General features: G+C 38.7%; 1 protein-coding gene across 1 annotated transcript in view; it reads right to left on the bottom strand.

Annotated features, from left to right (window-relative positions):
• dnah11.L (dynein axonemal heavy chain 11 L homeolog) overlaps positions 1-19430 on the bottom strand; it is a 156238-nt gene extending 136808 nt beyond the window's left edge. Inside the window, exons 1-6 of the mRNA XM_018267365.2 lie at positions 19029-19430; positions 14154-14436; positions 12543-12686; positions 5262-5458; positions 4773-4962; positions 3102-3201 (exon numbers count right to left, since the gene is read on the bottom strand). Of these exons, the coding sequence (XP_018122854.1) occupies positions 3102-3201; positions 4773-4962; positions 5262-5458; positions 12543-12686; positions 14154-14384 (862 nt within the window). The 5' untranslated portion in view covers positions 14385-14436; positions 19029-19430. The remainder of the gene's footprint in view (positions 1-3101; positions 3202-4772; positions 4963-5261; positions 5459-12542; positions 12687-14153; positions 14437-19028) is intronic.
• Between the last annotated feature and the right edge of the window lie 1043 nt (positions 19431-20473).

Genomic DNA, 20473 nt, shown 5'->3' with positions numbered 1-20473 from the left:
TCACCAGGGAAACAGATCACAAAGTTTTTCCTCAGGCCAGCGCTACTTTTCTGAGAAAACTGCACCAGCACATTGAAAAAATATCTAAGAGCTGAGCCGCCATTTACTAACTTTGCAGACATCAGCGCCTGGGCTTTGGCTTTTGTGCATTACTTTGCTGCACTTGAGTAAAACAGAATCAGCACTAGGGATGCCGGGAAAAAGTTACATGAAATTCTGGCACAGTGATTAGATATTTTTTTCCACATGCCAGTGCAATTTTCTATCGACAGGAGCACCAGCCCAGAAAAAAAAAAACTTATTTTAACATTTTTTACTGGGAACTGCCTAAAATGTTGGCACCTTCCATTGCAATGTGCATACCTTGTCAAAACATAAAGTGGCTTTGAATTCACTTAGATGTTGACTTAGATGACACAAAGAAGTATTAATAAGTACCTATAGATGTCAAATCACCTTAGCAGCTATATTTTTAGTGGTGCTTGCGAAGCAAAGCATCACTACTGTTATCTTGCAAACTTATTAGTGGTGCTTGCGAAGCAAAGCATCACTACTGTTATCTTGCAAACTTATTAGTGGTGCTTGCGAAGCAAAGCATCACTACTGTTATCTTGCAAACTTATTTTTAGTGGTGCTTGCGAAGCAAAGCATCACTACTGTTATCTTGCAAACTTATTTTTATTCTTCTTCCGTATGAAAGTTTGGCGCGTAACTAGTCCCGCACCGTTTGTCCTAGACCCATGAATGAGGTGTCAAATCGTGCGGCTTAATCGGGAATGGGGTGGTATGACTTTTCTAAGGGGTGGGTGGTTAATTGCCCCTTGCGGGGGCAATTAACCACCCCGAAAAGTCCCATAGATTAACATTGAGGCCAACTTTTGACGGATTCTAGCGCAGAGAGGGAATCTTGTGGAAACGTTAAATTTACCACATTTGAAGAGGTTTGCGACCTGTGTCAGATGATACCCCACACGAGGGTATAAGTTTTACCCCCGGGGCAGGAGAGGTCCCCAAATTTGCCCCATTGACTTATAATGGGGAATTTATCGAATAATTAGTTTGTCGCAGACCCATGAATGAGGTGTCAAACCGTTCAGCTTATTCGGGAATGGGGTGTTGTGACTTTTCTGTCCTATTTTGGGGACCCAAAAAAGTGAGCGGAGCCGCAAACAACCAATCAGATTTTCCCTATTGACTTCAATGAGAAAATGTAAACAGCTGTAATTCTCACAGTAATAAAGCCAGAGCTCCCAAACTTGGCACCGTGGGTCACTGGGTGACTGCAGCCAAAATTTACAAAAAGTGGGCGGAGTCTATAACAGCCAATCAAATTTCAGCCATTCAATTAAATAGGAAAATTTTAAACTGCTGCCGCTCTTAGACGGTTAATGGCAGCCTCCTCAAAGTTGGCACAGTTGGTCACTGGGGGACTGGGATTAAAATTAAGAAAAGTGGGTGGAGCCAAAACCAACCAATCAGATTTCTTTGATTGGTTTTAATGGGAAAAATTAAGAAGGCTGCCATTCTCTCAGTATTGATGTCAGGGACCTTGAATATCACAAATGTGGTCGCTGGGGGTTTCCACTTCAAGTTTAGAAAAAGTGGGCGGAGCCACCAACAACCAATCAAATTTCATTCATTGATTTTCAATAGAAAAAAATAGAAATGCTGCCATTTTTACACATTAAATGACAGCATTCCCAAACTTTGGTATGTTAGTCACTGAGTGACTGTGGTTCACAATTAGGAAAAAAGGGGCGGGGCAACAACAGCCAATCAGATTTGGGCCTGAGTTTTGCCACGGCAAGCACCACTCACATTTTCTTCAGGAAATGTACCTCTCTAGTTTTTATTCTTCTTCCGTATGAAAGTTTGGCGCGTAACTAGTCCCGCACCGTTTGTCCTAGACCCATGAATGAGGTGTCAAATCGTGCGGCTTAATCGGGAATGGGGTGGTATGACTTTTCTATGGGGTGGGTGGTTAATTGCCCCTTGCGGGGGCAATTAACCACCCCGAAAAGTCCCATAGATTAACATTGAGGCCAACTTTTGACGGATTCTAGCGCAGAGAGGGAATCTTGTAGAAACGTTAAATTTACCACATTTGAAGAGGTTTGCGACCTGTGTCAGATGATACCCCACACGAGGGTATAAGTTTTAACCCCGGGGCAGGAGAGGTCCCCAAATTTGCCCCATTGACTTATAATGGGGAATTTATCGAATAATTAGTTTGTCGCAGACTCATGAATGAGGTGTCAAACCGTTCAGCTTATTCGGGAATGGGGTGTTGTGACTTTTCTGTCCTATTTTGGGGACCCAAAAAAGTGAGCGGAGCCGCAAACAACCAATCAGATTTTCCCTATTGACTTCAATGAGAAAATGTAAACAGCTGTAATTCTCACAGTAATAAAGCCAGAGCTCCCAAACTTGGCACCGTGGGTCACTGGGTGACTGCAGCCAAAATTTACAAAAAGTGGGCGGAGTCTACAACAGCCAATCAAATTTCAGCCATTCAATTAAATAGGAAAATTTTAAACTGCTGCCGCTCTTAGACGGTTAATGGCAGGGTCCTCAAACTTGGCACAGTTGGTCACTGGGGGACTGGGATTAAAATTAAGAAAAGTGGGTGGAGCCAAAACCAACCAATCAGATTTCTTTGATTGGTTTTAATGGGAAAAATTAAGAAGGCTGCCATTCTCTCAGTATTGATGTCAGGGACCTTGAATATCACAAATGTGGTCGCTGGGGGTTTCCACTTCAAGTTTAGAAAAAGTGGGCGGAGCCACCAACAACCAATCAAATTTCATTCATTGATTTTCAATAGAAAAAAATAGAAATGCTGCCATTTTTACACATTAAATGACAGCATTCCCAAACTTTGGTATGTTAGTCACTGAGTGACTGTGGTTCACAATTAGGAAAAAAAAGGGGCGGGGCAACAACAGCCAATCAGATTTAGGCCTGAGTTTTGCCACGGCAAGCACCACTCACATTTTCTTCAGGAAATGTACCTCTCTAGTTTCTTTTATAATTGTATACATTGAATATACAGTATGTAATTTAGATGACATTTTGGTTCAGACTGCTGCAGTCCTGTTTACCTTTTTTCACCTCAGAAACAATGTTTGTGAATGTTGGGTAGTAACTGCTTTCTGTCTCTTGCAGGATAGATCCCATTTTCTGAACAGCAGGGGCCTGGAGCTGAAATACAGTAAGTGCCTTTTTCTGAGTATAATTCATAGATTTTTGCAAAGCATTATTTGACATAGCCAAGAGTCTAATACTAGCATTTTCAGGAGGAATGTATATGATATATTTGAGGGTTTTCTTTAGCAGTCTACACCTTCTGAGTAGTGTCTAGTGTTCCAATATTATATTGTGTTTCACTATCATGAAGTTTACCATTTAAAACTGCAAAAAATGTAAAGGTGGTCATACACTGATCGCCAAACATGCGAATCGTCTCTTTGACAGGGTGGTCTTGAGTGGGCAATATTGTGGTAATGCGATTGTAAATTTCATTGCAATGAAGAAGACAGAAAAAGTCAGAACAAGGACAGCATCAATGATGCAGTCCTTGATCCAACCGAAAAATCAAGCCTCCGTGATCGAGATCTGGTCGAATTTTGGCCAGATATTGATTGGGGAGGCCTGTCGGAGGGACCCATATACGTGCAGATCAGCTGCTGACTCGGTCTAAAGGACCTGAATCGGCAGTTTAAACCTGCCAGTGTATGGCCACCTTAATATAGTACAATAAAAACCAATTGATCGATTTTGCCTAGAGAGAAATAACAGTTTTAATAGATTATTTTATAGACTTAAGCCCTAGAAAGAGGAAACTGCTTGTATTTGAAATAAGCTCTTTAGAAATGATGCACAATTTTCTTAGTAGACTGAGGCAGCAACCTGATTTAGCTCTGTGTTAAAGCAAATTGAGCTAGCTTGGTGTAGACTAAATGAATGCTATGTGTAAATGCATTTGGGCACATTTATTTTGTGGTGTTACAGCTCAGATACCATCTGTTCCTAATAAAAGTTGTATGGTTTAAACACTTTCTTCCTATAAGTAATTTGCATCAGGTATTAATGGGCAACAAGTAAAGCATGACTTTTTTGGTAATTTGAGGCTTATCAGCAGAGGCCCGGTTTATTCCTTGAGAAAGGTCCTAAAAAGGACCAAAATATGGACCTTTTTGTACAATGTGCTTGCAATAAAGATATTAACATTTTTAAGAAGGGTGTGCCAGTCTTATCATAGTTTGTATATTTGATTTGGCTGTGCACCCTATTATATATGATTTTTTGCTATTGAGTACCGACACCCAAATGATGATGATGTGCTAGGACTTTCCCAGAGTGTGTCTCCTGCCTCATGTAACTCCCAAATGTAGAATCCCCACTTCAGTGAGTTCCAGGTGTTCCTTGTTCACAGTTGTAACTCCTGATACTAAACTTACTGGTACAGGTATGGGACCTGTTATCCAGAATGCTTGGGTCCTGGGGTTTTCTAGATAAGGGATCTTTCCATAATTTGTGTCACTATCCTTAAATGCTACTAATCAATCATGTTAACATTAAATAAACCCAATAATATTGTAATGACACCAATAATTATATCCTAGCCTAGATAAAGTACAGTTTTATTATTACAGAGAAAAAAGAAATAGTTTTTGAAAATTGTATTTTACCTGTACTAAAATATTCTGATGTCCAGGAATTATGCTTATATTCTTATGAATGCATCACTAGAAACATGGCTTAATACAAACCTGTTCATAAATGTATGTTAGATTATCTCGCCTTTCTTTCCAGAATTTGAGCTCAGTGTGTGGCCCTGGATCAAGACCCTGAAGAAGAGGCTGTGATGAATCCCTTTCAAGTACTTCCATTATTTGATAAGACCATTTTATCAAAATAGATTCAAATGCATGTAGGGCTGCCCTATGCACATGGTTTTCTCTAAAATAAAAAAAAGAGAATGATATAGGCAAGTAATGTGACACATGGTGACTGGGTCATCTTTAGAGGTGGTAAGGCCCTGGGAAAAGCTCGACTTCTGTAATGAAGGTCAGTTCCCTATGGTAAATCAGTTTCCACAAAATGTGCTTTCTTTATTTGTGTTGGTGAAACCTGTGCACAAGTTTTTCCAATACATATGTAGTGAGAACATTTGCCAAACTTGTGAAGAAAATAATAAAACGATAAAGACAATGTTAACAGAATACGGTAGAATGCTTCCAGTAAGCTTTCATTCGTACTTAGTGCTTTTCACATTCAGGCTTTGTTCTGTCATTGTTGCCACGGTAGGAATCGGTAGGTGAGTTTTTCCAGAGAGAAGTCCTTTAAGGACATGCATCTTATTTTTCATATATTCCACGTGTTGGTCCATATCTAGTGAGATAAATTGTGGCCAGGACAGATGGTTTTTCTTATTAGAAAGGATGGGCACTAAGACCTGAAGGAAAAACACACAAAATAAAAGATGGAATGCTGACAACTCTTTATTACACTGATGAATTATATATTTTAAAAACAGGGGATTTATAAGTTTCATGCTCAGTGATGCTACCCAGAGCCTGCATGGTCCCCCAGGAGAGATTTAGCCAGTCTAATGCTAACCACTCTACAGCTGATTAACCAGAACAGGAGCTGTAACCTAGTACAAATAGATTTTAACTGGGGCTCATTTACATACTAATGCCTGGTGCAAACATTACAGACATATCACTGCTTCCTGGTGCAGTTAAATCAGGGCTGTGGAGTCGGCACCTAAATCCTTCAACTCCGTCTCCTCCTTTTATGGTCCATCTGCGACTACTCTGTTTTTAAAGGAACAGTAACACCAAAAACTGAAAGTGTATAAAGGTATATCATGTACCGTTGCTCTGTACTGGTAAAATTAGTGTATCTGCTTCAGAAAGACTACCATAGTTTATATAAACAAGCTGCTGTGTAGCCATGGATCAGGAAAAAAGAGAAAAGTCACAGGTTACATAGCAGATAACAGATAAGCCCTGTCCAATATAATGGTGTTTTATCTGTTCTTTGTTATGTAACCCTTGCAAACACACAGCTTTTACCACTGCTTGCTAACAGTATATTATATGTTAATTACTTTAAAATACTTTCCTATTTTGGTGTTACTGTTCCTTTAATATACTAATGTATTTTCCATGTTAAGTACACAACATACAAGACAATTTATCACTACCAAAGCTCAAAAATATAAATAGCATCCTTTGGTAATTCTAAAACAAAGTCAGAATTAAAAACATTATAAAATAAAAACAATTGGAAAACCTAAAATAGCTTATATAAAGCCTGGCATATAGCTGTAGAATAGCTGTTAAATACAATCCAAAATCAACTAAAGTATTAGTTCTTAGAAACAGAATTACTTCTGCCATAACCTCCCTCACAGAAGTTCTTAAATCTGATTTGATTATTTTCAGTGCTTGTATTTAAAGTTATTAGGAGCCGGTACATTTTGGCAACCACGACTCCAGATACCCAAAATTGCCTCCAACTCCACAGCTCCACAGTTGAACAGCCCCTTTGTGATTTGCGTCAGAGTTCAGCTTGCTGGAGTATAAGAGTTCAGCCTGCTGCCTTCAGATTCACATTTAGTAGACATGTTCTCCTATGTACATATCGAGAACTGCACAAATTGGCCAATTCCATCATGGACCTCACCTGGGAACAGAAGTCGCACAAGTAAAAGTGTTGACTAACACTGTAGAGCAGCTCTGTAGTTCTGGACATGCTATGGGAGCACAGATAAGTTAGGGTAAGTGTCAGCAACAAGTTGGGCAGAAGGATGAGGGCTGTTTACAGGTTCTAAACTAAACATTTGCCAGAGAGGTTTTACTTTCCCTGATTTTACATTTTCCTGGATTTTAAACCACTTTTTTCTGGTCTCCTGAAAAACGTAAAATGGGGGTTCTACTGTATAGTTATACATATTTATAATGTGTGTGATCTGGATAAATTCCATTGTTTTCTTGCTTGGAGAAATGATTCATCTGATATTATTTAGAAATAACAGGAATTATACAGTGGTTCTATTGTAATAAGCCAAGATTTTTTGGATTCTTTTTTAACTATATAACAGCTTCTCTTGCTGATCTCTAGGATTAGTGAAAATAGCAACAGGACTGGTTTAGAAGAAGGCCCAATGGGTGTTATACAGAACAAAACAGCTTAAAATTTACTAAGAACTAAACCATATTTATCTGCTTCAGTTGTTCTATTACTAATCATACTGGGCTGTTGAAGTGCCATCTCTATTTTACCCTCACCAACAGGGTTTTTAACCAAGTCTAAACTATAAATTGTTTTAGAGATCCTTCTGTACTGTTATTATATGTTCTGTAATTTTGTTTGCCAGGTTTTTATTTCTGAAATGGAACTCACACCTCTGTGTCCTGTGCCGGGTTTGGCGTCTGGCATGTTTCTGTATGCCAAAATAGAGCATCAAGCACAGCCACTCTGAGAATTCTATTGAATAATACTTAACAAAACATAAAAATATTCCAGTTGAAAGTCTAGTCAGGATATACCCTCTTTATACTGTATTAATTGCCTGTCGAAGCACTACTAAAAGTATACTTTCCCATACAGTATACTGTGTATCCTTTCCATTCAGTATAGAAAGCAAATAAAATTTATATCAAGCAAGTTAATATGAGCAGAGAAAACTGAAACTACTATCCTTTCCCAGAAGCTTTACAGGCGCTTGTTTTTGTAGATACAAAATGGCTTCTAAATGTGTAGTCAAATTAGAGAGAATGTTGAACAAATCTTTGGCCAGACAGCCAATATGGAAAGCTATAAGTACATGTTTATTTTCAGTGGTAATGTACAAGGGTTCGGTTTTAAAGTATAGCAGGTAACAGTCAGTTTTTTTATTTATTTATTTAGATAGTTATTTTGCACCACCCCAGAACATTTTTATGCTTGGGTTGCTCTCCAACTCTTTTTACATCTGAATGTGGCTCACAGCCAGGTAAAAAGGTTGGGGGCTGGGAGTGAGCGCTAGTGCATAGCCGAATAGCAGAAATGGAAATTCGGTTCTTAAAGTAACCAGAGGTGGCTTTTTGCCTCTCCTGGTAACTGGCCGATCTGTGCCGCCTGAGGCAAGGTTCTCACCTTGTCTCATGGCAGGAGGGCCCTGCGGACCCCTGTATTACATACCAAGGTAGATGACCAAAACGGCATTACCTTAGTAAGGAGAATGACTCCACTGTAGATTCAAGTTGATACATTAAAGCTTGGAAGGGAGCCAGGGGAGTCCACACCAGAGTATTTTGAATTCCTACGGTTTTGGTCTTGTTTACATGGAAAATGTTCTAACCATGGTAGATGGTGGTGCTGTCAGGTGAGAATTGCTCCTCGATGCTCAGCTTTGCATTTCAAGACAATTCCTCCAGCATTTGTCATTATTAGTGCATTTCCCCGTGTTTTAAAAGGATTGTTTCCTTTAAATTAACTTTAAGTATGATGTAGGGAGTGATATTCTGAGACAATTGGTTTCCATTTTTTATTATTTGTGGTTTTTGGGTTAATTAGCTTTTTATTCAGCAGCGCTCCAGTTTGCAATTTCACCAAATTACCTTAGCAAACATGCATTCATTTGAATTAGAGACTGCAATATAAATAAGAGAAGGTCTGAATAGAAAGATGAGTAATTAAAGGTAGCAGTTACAATAAATGTGTAGCCTTACAAAGAATTAGTTTTTTGGGTCTGGGACCCCCATTTGAAAAACTAGGAAGAGTCAGAAGAAATAGGCGAATATTTAAAAACTACAAAAAAGACAAAAATGAAGCCCAATTGAAAAGTTGCTTAGAATTAGTCATTCTATGACATACTAAGGATAAAACTACACAGGAGATTTTGATCAGATTTTGTGGGTCAGATTTTATCTGACCTTGCCATGCAACACCACAAAATTTGTAGGATGCCACTACAAAATTTGTAGGATGTTTGATCGTGCATTTACACCCCATTCAATATATTTCAATGGGAAAAAAAACACCATCAAATTTTATCTCGTCGGATGAAGACGCAGCATGCAGCGTTCACATTCAACATCGTTGGATGGAAAATTTTCTATGTAGTCTACACATCAGATTTTTGTTTCAGTTCCATTATATTTTGACCCTCGAGACTACACACGACTTGTAGGACCATCCTACAAAGCCCTAAGCTATAGGTCTGGGCATTAACCACTAGTATTGTGTATTTAAATAAACTACATCAGTTAAATTGAAAGGAGGAAGTATATTTTGCAATATCTTTATTCATAAAGAAATGAAAGAGGAACTATACATGAATCCTATACATGCTTCTGAGGGCCATTCATTTAAATAAATATTTGCACTGCTACTGGAAGCTGTTGCGCAAATGTATATAATAAGAGGGATAGGAAGTGGTATGCTGCTGTAGATAATTGCAAAGCCTTGCTCCAATAATTACATAAACAGTAGTAACGCTGTTGCGTGCGAGTAATCACCAGCAGTTATTTCTACACTCCTGTTTATTGGACTTTCTTAGCAACGGACCACAGTTAAATGCTACTCTCTTGCAACATTTACCGACTGCAGATAATAAATCAGATGCACCTATTCTATTGATGAGGAAATATGAAAAAGATAAACATGCATATTTCACTTTCATTAGGTTTCTTTTCATGTATTTGGATTTTAAAAACAGGCCCATTCAAGAGAAACGTGAAGGTGAATGCTTATTTATGGTCTTGGGTAACCCTAAAACTATAAGAAAATGACTGCTACTTTCATTGTTTTATGGCTAATTCACTATGGTTCACATAGCAATTTGTCCACTGTTTGGTAGCAAACAAAACACCCCTCTCCACCTGTCATTGCCCCTTATACTAGTGAACTGTTAAGAACACAATCTGGAAAAATGCTGGATTTCAAGGGAACAATTCAACTGAAAAAGTCCACTTATTTAAACACTGGGCTGCCAGCAGGCCCAGACTGGTAATCTGTGGGTTCTGGCAAATGCCAGAGGGGCTGCTATAAGGTCCCATAGAAAGTCAGTATTTAGTGGGCTGGTAGGGGCTTTTTGGGCCTCTGTGTGGGCTGATTGGGCCTCTATGTACCTGAAATGCCAAGGCCTATTTTAATTCTCAGTCCGGACCTGGCTGCCAGCACTATAGAGTTATAGAAAAAAAATGCAGACAGGGGAATTCCAAAAAAGGCTGACCCTAATAAAGTAGTATTCCAGCCTATGCACATTTCACCAGCAAGCTTGTATGGCTTTATTTCACCAGCAAGCTTGTATGGCCTTTTCCAAGAAAATCAAATCAGGCTAACTCATGCATAATTTATTGTGATTAATCTTGACCATTTCTTTTAAGATGTCAGAAATTTAGATATAATAGGACACTGCATAATTTTGTAATTATGCAATTCCCAACATTAGTATGAGAATACAATAATCAGTTCAAAATTCCATTATGCATTAAAAGTAAAGCTTGCAGCAATCCCATCAGACTACTTAAAGGAGAACTAACCCCTAAAAATTAATATGGCTAAAAATGACATTTTATATACTGAACTTATTGCACCAGCTTACAGTTTCAGCTTCTCAATAGCAGCAATGATCCAGGACTTCAAACTTGTCACAGGGAGATCAAGCAGAAAATGAGGTTGGCCTGTAATATAAGCTGATGCTACAAGGGTGATTTTTAAATTCTGATGATAATTGCACTGGTTTCTGTGCTGCCATGTAGTAATTATCTGTATTAACTACTAATCAGACTTATACTGTGGCATTTGTAGTCTATATGTACTGTATATTGTGAGTCGGTCCCTAAGCTCAGTAAGTGACAGCAGCACAGAGCATGTGCAGTGAATCAGCAGAAAAGAAGATGGGGAGCTACTGGGACATCTTTGGAGACACATATCTTTACTGCTAAAGGGCTGTGGTTGCCTTGGGCTGGTACAGCAGCTCAAAACATAATGTACAACATTTCTAGCTACTTCTTCAGTTAAGCGTTAGTTCTCCTTTAAGTCAACCTGCACACACAAGGCTTCACCTGACTGAAGGCGGTCATGCATGCCACTTGTAACTACAGAGCCAGATATTGTCCTGCTTGATTGTTTGGCCACATAGAATCTGAAACACACTTGAGAAAGGGCACCAAGGGCCTGAAAACATGTTCCGCCTGTAACTTTTTAACAAACACTAATCACAGCAGTTAATCGCTTTTGGAGTGCTCTCCTCTTTCCCAAATGGCTATATATACTGTAACAATTTACATGTAACTGAGCCTTACTGTTTGGGATTATTTTTTAAACTGTAAAGCAGACCCTATGTGGTGAATTGGAGAATTAGGAAACCTAGAACATACGCTCTAACACTTGCAGTTTCTGCACACTCACTGTCGAATTGATGTCACAATGTGCGCTCTAATAAAGCTGCATTGTTATTAATATTAGCGTCTCCAGTGGATGTGTCGGTCAGCGCTCATTGCGGGCATCTATTTTGCAAGTGTTGGAGTCTTCGTGGAGGAAGTTACCGAAATCTCGCAAGAGCAGTGACTGGCTAGGAGACACTGTGCGCTGGGATGAGCTCCACCATTATTACATGTGTCAGTACTAAACATAATGCTCTAGCCTGGACTAAGCACACTGCCCAGGCAGCCAATCCTAAACTCTACAGAGCAAAGAACATGGCAGTGCCTGCAGCTTTCCATGACATTTAGGAGCAAATTTATTAAGGATCAAGTTGTGTTCTTCACGAAATTTCGAATTTTCTAGGTTATTTTTTTGGTCAAAAATCAAAGAAAAACTCGATTTTTTTTTCAAGATTCATTATACCCGGACACTGGAAATAAATGGAATCCGGGTTTTGCCCGAAAACTCAATCAATTCGAGTTTTTTTCCAACAGAAAACTCGATCATTTTGGGTTGTTAACCTGAACTCGCTGATTTGAGTTTTTTTCATTAAATTTTTTTTTTAAATTAGAAACCATTTGAGTTGTGAGTTCATTTGAGTTCATTCAAGGTAAAAAACTAAAATTCAATCTTTTTTATAAATAACCCCCTCAATATACACAGCAAGACTCTTGTTAGATCATTCTGTATATTTCAGCCACTTGTACAGCTTGTACCATACACAATAATGCCCCAGGGCATTTTCAGGAACTATTGTATGGGATCTGTTATCCAGGACCCCAGCTTGGGACCAGGGGTTTTCCGGATCTTTGCTTAGTTTGGATCTTCATACCTTAAGTCTTCTATGAAATCATGTAAACATTAAATAAACCCAATAGGCTTGTATTACTTCCAATAAGGAACAATTATACCTTGGTTTGGATCAAGTACAAGGTACTGTTTTATTATTACATAGAAAAGGGAGATCATTTTTAAAAATTTGGATTACTTGGATAAAATGGAGTCTCTGGGAGACAGCAATTCATTAATTTTGAACTTTCTGTATAATGGGTTTCTGGATAATGGATCCTATACCTGTAATTCTGAAAGTGGTGCTTGTGTACATTGGATCCTACCTCTTCTACCATTGCAGAAGTCTGGTTGATGGAAGCACAGGCCAATTCTCCAAAAGTGAGATCTGTTTTGTAATTCTCTATTCCGATGTTTGCTGGTTTCTTTTTCCTAATATAAACGGTTTTACTTTTAGTGTGCATGCTGATCTGCAAAGAATACACAATATGATTGGAAAAGTACACAACTTTTATTCAGTCTACATCCATAGTATTTCTAGAAAGCATCATATTTTTATATTAAAACAAAGGTAATTTTTCTAGTAGGTATTGGGGTCAGTTCATGAACATGTATAGGTTAAAGCTCAACCAAACACAACTGCCCATATGGTGCTTTGTTTGGACAACAGATAAAAGATGGCTGAACACTGCAAAGGTGAGGATATCCACTTCTGGTTGCACTTAAACTATCACTGAAAATATCACACTGTCGCTTTTAGTGTATATATAGTATATCCCATAAAAATATGAAACAGTCTGACATTTTTAGAAACAATATCTGAAGGACATCAGAGACCTGAATGTACAGGGCTATTGAGACTTAAAATATCCTGCATGTGCAATAACAATAAATGTGTTGCATGTATCCCCTCTGTTTTACAGTGCTATCACATTAACCTAACCATTTTGTTATGTCTAAATGTGTGCCAGTTCAAGATAATGGGGGCACCTGGCTTTGCAGGATAACTGGGGCCCCAATCTGAGAGAAAAGAAGTGATTGAGCTTAGAGTTGTCTAATCTAAGAACAGGGGGGCCTACACCATACCATGAAAAACAGCCCCGGACAAAATCAGGTAAATTAAATAGGATATTATAATAATTCTAAATTAATAATGGGAAACCATGCTCTATATGGAAGATGGCATGTTATGTGTGTTTTACATGTTTATTTCATTATACTGTTGTGCTCTGACTTAGTAATACATTATGCTAATAAAGAGTTGTCAGGCATGACACCCCAAAACTTGCAAGACTATAATGCATGAAAAAAAACCACATTGCCCATCCTGGTAAATACTTTATAGTTGGTGGAGCCCTGGGGTATTATCAAGACAATCTTATGAATTCTATACAAAAGATAGCAAATATGTATTTTTGTTTCCCAATACAGTATATTTAAATAATAGCAAAATTGAATTCATTATACCATACAGCAAAGAATGGTTATCCATCTTCACCTTTATTTGGTGGAATTAAAAACTGCTAAATGTTAGCAATCCATTTAATGCAATGGCAACCTGAAAACAATTTTGATTATTTTATTATTTTGAATTATTGGGTTATTGGTGTCTCAGGTCCTCTAATTTGACCTCAGTGACAAAATAATCTAAATATAAAAGAAAACGCTGATAAACACTAAGGTGATAAGCTAAGGTGAATTTACTACAGGTATGGGACCTGTTATCCAAAATGCTCGGGACCTAGGATTTTCAAAGTATTTCCATAATTTGGATCTTCATTCCTTATGTCTACTAGAAAATCATTTTAACATTAAATAAACACAACAAGCTGGTGTTGCTTCCAAGAAGGATTAATCATATCTTAGTTTGGATCAAGTACAAGGTACTGTTTTATTATTATAAAGAAAAAGGAAATTACAAAACAACATTTACTTGCCTCTTTAGATGCAGTTAACATTCCATTTGGTGCAACAGAAAAAACCAACATGACATGGCCTGTATGTTCAAAGAAGTCCCTTAGGGTCTTTTCATTCATCTCATCCTCCATAAACTTCATCCATTTGTCAGTCTTTATCTTCATCATTTGCTGGATCCGGTCCCCCATAAACTGCACTCTTACATCTTCCCAGAAAGGGGGCACTGGGGCCTCTTCATCTTCTAGTTCCATTATTAAGCTTACTGACAGTCTAATTCCAAGAAGAGCCTTAGCTGGAGATCACCTGATAAGAGAAATGTGGACACTGTAATAAGAAGAATAAACTTATGGTACATAAGCAAGGCCCTTAATACCAATTCTATTATTGGTTGTTGTAGCTTCCTCCTTTACTTCTTGTACTAAGGACAATGTAAAACCTTGAAAAACATATGTGTTATATACTTTCTAATCATAATAATTAGATTAAAGGCAAACTATACCCCCAGACTATATACTTAACCAACACATAGTTTATATCATATTAAGGAACCAATTAAAGTAGAGATCACCTGACCAGAAAAAATGCAGCTCTAACTGTAAAAGGAAGAAATGTGGGAGTAAAAGACAGAATTTTGTCCTTTCATTGGCTTATGTGACCTAACATGTATGTTTGCTCTCGGTCTGTTTTTGTGCACCATGAATTGTATGGTCTCGGGGAGCAGCCCTTAGTACTTAAGGGCAGAGACACACGCTCAGATTCAGGGAGATTTAGTTGCCCGGCAATAAATTGCCTCTTCTTCGTGGCAACTAATCCCCCGAACTACCTTCCGCTGGCTAGAATCTAAATTGCCAGCGGGATGGCACTCGGATCGCTTTGTTTTCCGAAGTCGCCCAAAGTTTCCTCGTAAGGCAACCGCACTGATTGCCATCCCAACGGCAATTTAAATTCTAGCTGGCAGGAGGCTGTGTGGGGAGATTAGTTGCTCCAAAGAAGAGGAGATTTGTTGCTGGGCAACTAGTCTCCCCGAATCTGAGCATGTGTCTCTGTCCTAAAATGTCAATTTTCTATTTATGATTACGCAATGGAACATGCTACTATGAAAATGATTAATTTAAATGAAGTAATGTTTTAAATATGAGCTGTTTTATGGGATATATTTATTTTTATAGACACCTTAATTTTTCGGTTGGGGGGTATAGTTTTCCTTTAAAAACCAAAGGCTTTATTTTTAAAAGAATCATCCAAGTCAGTCATTGTAAAAAGAAAATGAATGACACTTTGACAATTTAACCCAGATCTGAGCTATTCATGCCTTATGACACCTCTCCTTAATTATATATGATCCAGTATCTAAAACACCATAATTAATTAAATACATACAAATGCACCTTTCACACTCTCAGTAATTCCTTCAGAAGTTTCACACATTAATTCTGTAATCTTCACAAATAACCAGACTTCCCTAATATAGTTGGTATTAACCCATTAGCTATTTAGTTAAAGCTAGTTAAGTTTAAAATAATTCATGAAAAATCCATATAAATATAAATAGACCAGATATTTTTGCAATACTTTTGAAACTGTAGGGAGCTATATTTTATTATAATGCAGACAGCTCTAACAGAAACAGTTTAGAGTTATGGTCCCTGGTCTCTTGTCTTCTTTTTCTTCCAGTATGGCAACATTTAAGCACTTGACACCCTCCCGACAGAGTAGTCAAACAGAAAAAATATTATATCCCCTCAGGGGCCAGATGAGCAGCACAGAGGCAGTTTTCATTCTGTCAGGATACGCATCAACGGTCACAATATAGATAAAAATATGTGCCTGATCTCCACTCCCTGAATAACACAAGAGTGTAGGAGTTTGGTGGTGGTTTTAATACATTGTCTAGCACCGTAAACATTATAAACAAGCAGTTAGTGCTGTTAATAAACAACAAAGAAATAAAAGTTAAGAACTGGTTGTACCTTAATTAGCTGGAATCTTAATTCCGCATGCTAGTAAGGAGGTTTAAAAGTACTCTCCTGTATTTTTGGATGTAATGACCAATACCATTCTGTGACCAACTTGCTTTCTCATGTATTACAAATCCCAACTGAAACCCTTTCCATTGGCTTATTAATAGAGTAAGCATACCCTGTGGTTTGTGAAAGGCCTAGGATATTAGAAGTCCCAGAAAACTCCCCATGGGTGGAGAAATTAAAATTATTTTGCTTTGGAACCAGTAACTTACCCTCAGTCCTTAAAGACAACCATACACTGTTGGACCTTGTATGGTATCGGACTAATCAGTAGTGATGGGATAACCTGTCCCATCTCACTTTGGCAAAAAAAATTGAGAAACTGCAAAAAAAATTTCAGAAACGCATTGAAGTCAATGGGTGTCAAAATAATTTTGAAGGAAGCGACAATTTTTATATCCGTGACTATATTGTTCAAATGCATTAAAGTCAATGGGCGTCCGAATAATTTTGAAGTGCGTCAATTTTTTAGACGTGTACATATAGCTGTAATATCGGACAAACGATCATGCAGTGCAATCTTACGATTTACCACTAACCATTCAGATCAAATAAAGTAGTTAGAGAACAAATCAGACAACATTCTGCCTGTGACAGCAAACGTATGAAAGTTATGTTCCGACAAATTCTAGTGACAATTTGTACGATTATATCTTTGCGTCTATAACCATCTTAAGTCTACTTAAAAATCCTTTAAGTGTTAAATAAACACAACAAGATTGTTTTGGGTCCATTAAGGATTAATTATATCTTATTTGGGATCAAGCACAAGATACTGTTTTATTACTGCAGAGAAAAAGGAAATCATTCTTAAAAATCGGAATTTTTCGTTAAAATTAAGTATATGGGAGACGGCCATCCCGTAATTCATACTTGTACCTGCATTTGTGTCACCTAGGGACTATCATACAAAGAAATTGCTAAAATTGTTTAAAACTAGTATGTCAGTATATTAGCCCATGCATGTGGTAAATTGGAACCTGAAATGAAACATTATATCCTAAACTTTTGATGCCTGCTGTAGTTTTAGTAGCGTTTGCCTGAGCTTGAATAAGAAACTCACATACTAAGTTGTGTTTCATAGAATCCCACATCATCCCCAAATGACTCCCCTCCTGTGACTGATGGTTTTTCCTGCATACATATGGATACCCCAGCTATCTGACCAGCTCCACTGGGTACTAACTTATGGTAATAAACTTTCTTGAAAAACATTAGCAGTGTTCCTTTGGTTCTCAATTACATCAAATTATACACTTAATGCTCTAGCAATTAAATACTAATTGCACAGCTCTTTGTGGAGTATTTCATTCAGTTGCTTGGCTTTTTTCTTGATACACAATTGCATTGCATGCAAAACAAACTCTATGACCTTTTGAAAACTCAACCATGAACTTTTTCATATTACATATTTCAGCTTATACTAGTGATCCCATTTACACACATGGACTGACATATTGATCCCAAAAGTCTACTTATTTAACGTTATCCACAAATGGCCCAATATACTATGTTCTCCCCATTTAGTTCTTATATACAGATATGTGATCCCCCCATTTAGTTTTCATTTACAGATATGTGATCTCTTATCCGGAAGCCTGAAATATAGAACTCTCCAAATTACTAATAGCTGCATAGGTCTGGGGTACTTCTATAGGAGAATTATATCTTCTTTCCATTTTCTTTTCGGCCCTGGGCCAAGTGCACATGCACAGTAAAGTTAAATGTTGTATTTTTCATTCTTAGGGCTCTTACCCACAGGCGTTTTTTTTTTGCTGTGCTCCCCTGCGTTGAGCTTTCTTCTGTTCAGCCGCAGGGGAGCGCAGGAGTAGACGCACTCAGTTATTGTAAAGGGGTCTGTACTCACACAGACACATGAAAGCGCCAAACGCAGGTTGGGAAGCATGTTGCATTTCACCTGCATTCGGTGCATACATGCGTCTGTGTGAGTACAGCCCCCTTGACAATAATTGAGTGTGTCTAATGTGGTTGAACGAAGAAAGCCCAACGCAGGGGAGCACAAGTAAAACCGCCCGTGTGTAAGAGCCCTTGGTTGGCTTTTCAAGCTTGTGCACCTGGCTGGACTGGAACATAAAAAAAAGATCCTGAAAAAAAGAAAATAGAGGTGTGTCGCTCATGCAATACCTTGGGCCAGTGCACTTTTCAGAAAATAAAAGCACCAACGGGGGGAAATTGGTACACCACCTAAGTGATTATCCTTTTCCTTCTCCTTTTAAGTAAATGGATCACATTTTTTAATGATCTCCTTTTTGTCTGTAGTAATAATAAAACAGTACCTTGTGCTTGAGGGTAACTAAACTGCTTGACTCCATATTGGTGGCAAAACAATCCTAATTGGATTTATTTACTGTTTATACGTTTTTGGTATACTTAAGGTACAGTGACCTATATTATGGAAAACCAGTTTACTGAAAAACACCAAGTCCTGGCACCCAGATAAGAGATCCCATAGGTGTACCTGTTGCCATGTTCCTGCAGAACTACACAACGCACTCCATATGTACCTACCTGCCATTCACCATTGCTAACACACACAGACAGGCAAAAATACATTGTATATGACACTATGACAGCAATGCCTATTTAAACAAATAATTCTTCACTTTTGACTGAGGTAGTTGTTTCTCAGTTCTAATATGGCAGTACCATGGACTGGATGATAAGTTAGCTAGAATAAATGCATGCTGTTGGCAAAACAATCCTAGAAGGTTCTTTTAATAGTTAAATGTTATCAGGCACATGGCTTTATCCCAAAATCCGGAAAAATACCAAGCATTTCGCATATTAGAACCTATACATCCTTTCTGCATCTACAGCCCTACTTTCTGCCAATTGGGAGTTTTGTTTTACCTTTTTCTTTTTAGAGTCCTTGCTGCCTTCTTGTCCCAGGCTCTTGACTCCCAGTCTGCTCTCCTGCTGATTGTGTAATGTCCCCAGATAGCACGGCTTGGCCATCAGAGGCGGGCACAGAGTTACAGGGCAGTGGGATGCAGCAGCGTCCGGTTACCCTGGGGACGGAGGGCTCCGCCATTGCTTGACTCATCCTGCTGTAAACACGGCCACGCCCCCCGCTTGCCTTGTAGCGGGCGGCTCTAATCTGAGAGAAGTGCTAACGAGTTTGGGGAATAGACAAATTGTCATTCATTGTACTGCGTGTGTACGAACTGTGGTGTGTGTGTAGATAGTGCAGGTGTGTCAGCACTTGTCACAAAAAGAAATATTTACTCAGAATAGTGTTACAAGCGCTAGAAGGCGTGTTATTAATCACTCATTTACACATAGTTGTGCTCTTTCACGTATAATAATGCAGTAGAAATATATTTTCTTGCATATACCACGAAATATAACTTTTGTGCAGTGTTGTCATTCAACTGAGGGTCATTAACAAAGTTAATAGTTAAAGGCACTATTAAGTCTCCAGCCCATAGCAAACAGTGTCTTTCAGGAGACGACTGGTTTCCACTGGCAACTGTTTAGCACGTGTTAGTAAATAAGGCAAATTATGGTCTAAGCAGCAGCTATATAACTTTTAATAAGAGGAAGAGGCTGCAGGAAACTCTGTAAAACAGCATAAAACACGTTCCCCCCATTGCAGCAGCTGATAGAAGAAGCTTGAAATTTAGATGAGGGAAACAGAATTGCAATATGTGCCCCTTCCCCCCCATCCATGTGCTGTGACAGCCCACACTGAGTTGCTAATATAAGTTTTGGCAGCCATTGTGGTGTAAGCATATAAACACACTGATCTAATGTCCTTGAGCCCAGGGCATTTGCTCTCCCAAACATGACTAACAATCTGGCAAATGCCAGGGGCCTGCAGTAAGTAGGGTTGCCACCTTTTCTGGGAAAAAACCGCCTTCCTATTTATTTATCTTTTTTTTTCCTTATTAATAACATTGGGATCAGTCCAGCGTCGGACTGGGCCAGTGGGACACAAGGAAAAATCCAGATGAGCCCCTGCCCTCCTCGATCTCTGGGCCCCCCAAAAAAAATTAATTGTGGCGCGTGTATCCACATTGGTGTTCACGCTTGTCGGCGTTAGGGTTGCCACCCGGCCGGTATTTTACCGGCATAGCCGGAGCCGGTATTACAAACTTACTGGCAATGTAGCTGCCGGTAAATTTGTAATACGCTTAAAAAGACTCCTCAGCCTGCCCACAATCCCCTGGAACTTAACTTTCTTTTGCTTCTTGAAGTGTCAGTGGCGCGGCCCCGCCACTTTTGACATCACGGCCCGCCCATTTTGATGTTACGGCCCGCCCCTTTGTGTCCCCGCCCCCCACCAGCCGGTAAAG

This window comes from Xenopus laevis, chromosome 6L (assembly GCF_017654675.1).
Source record: "Xenopus laevis strain J_2021 chromosome 6L, Xenopus_laevis_v10.1, whole genome shotgun sequence".
NCBI classification, from domain to species: domain Eukaryota; kingdom Metazoa; phylum Chordata; class Amphibia; order Anura; family Pipidae; genus Xenopus; species Xenopus laevis.
Note: the sequence above shows the minus strand (reverse complement) of the source record. Positions and strands in the feature narration are given on the sequence as shown.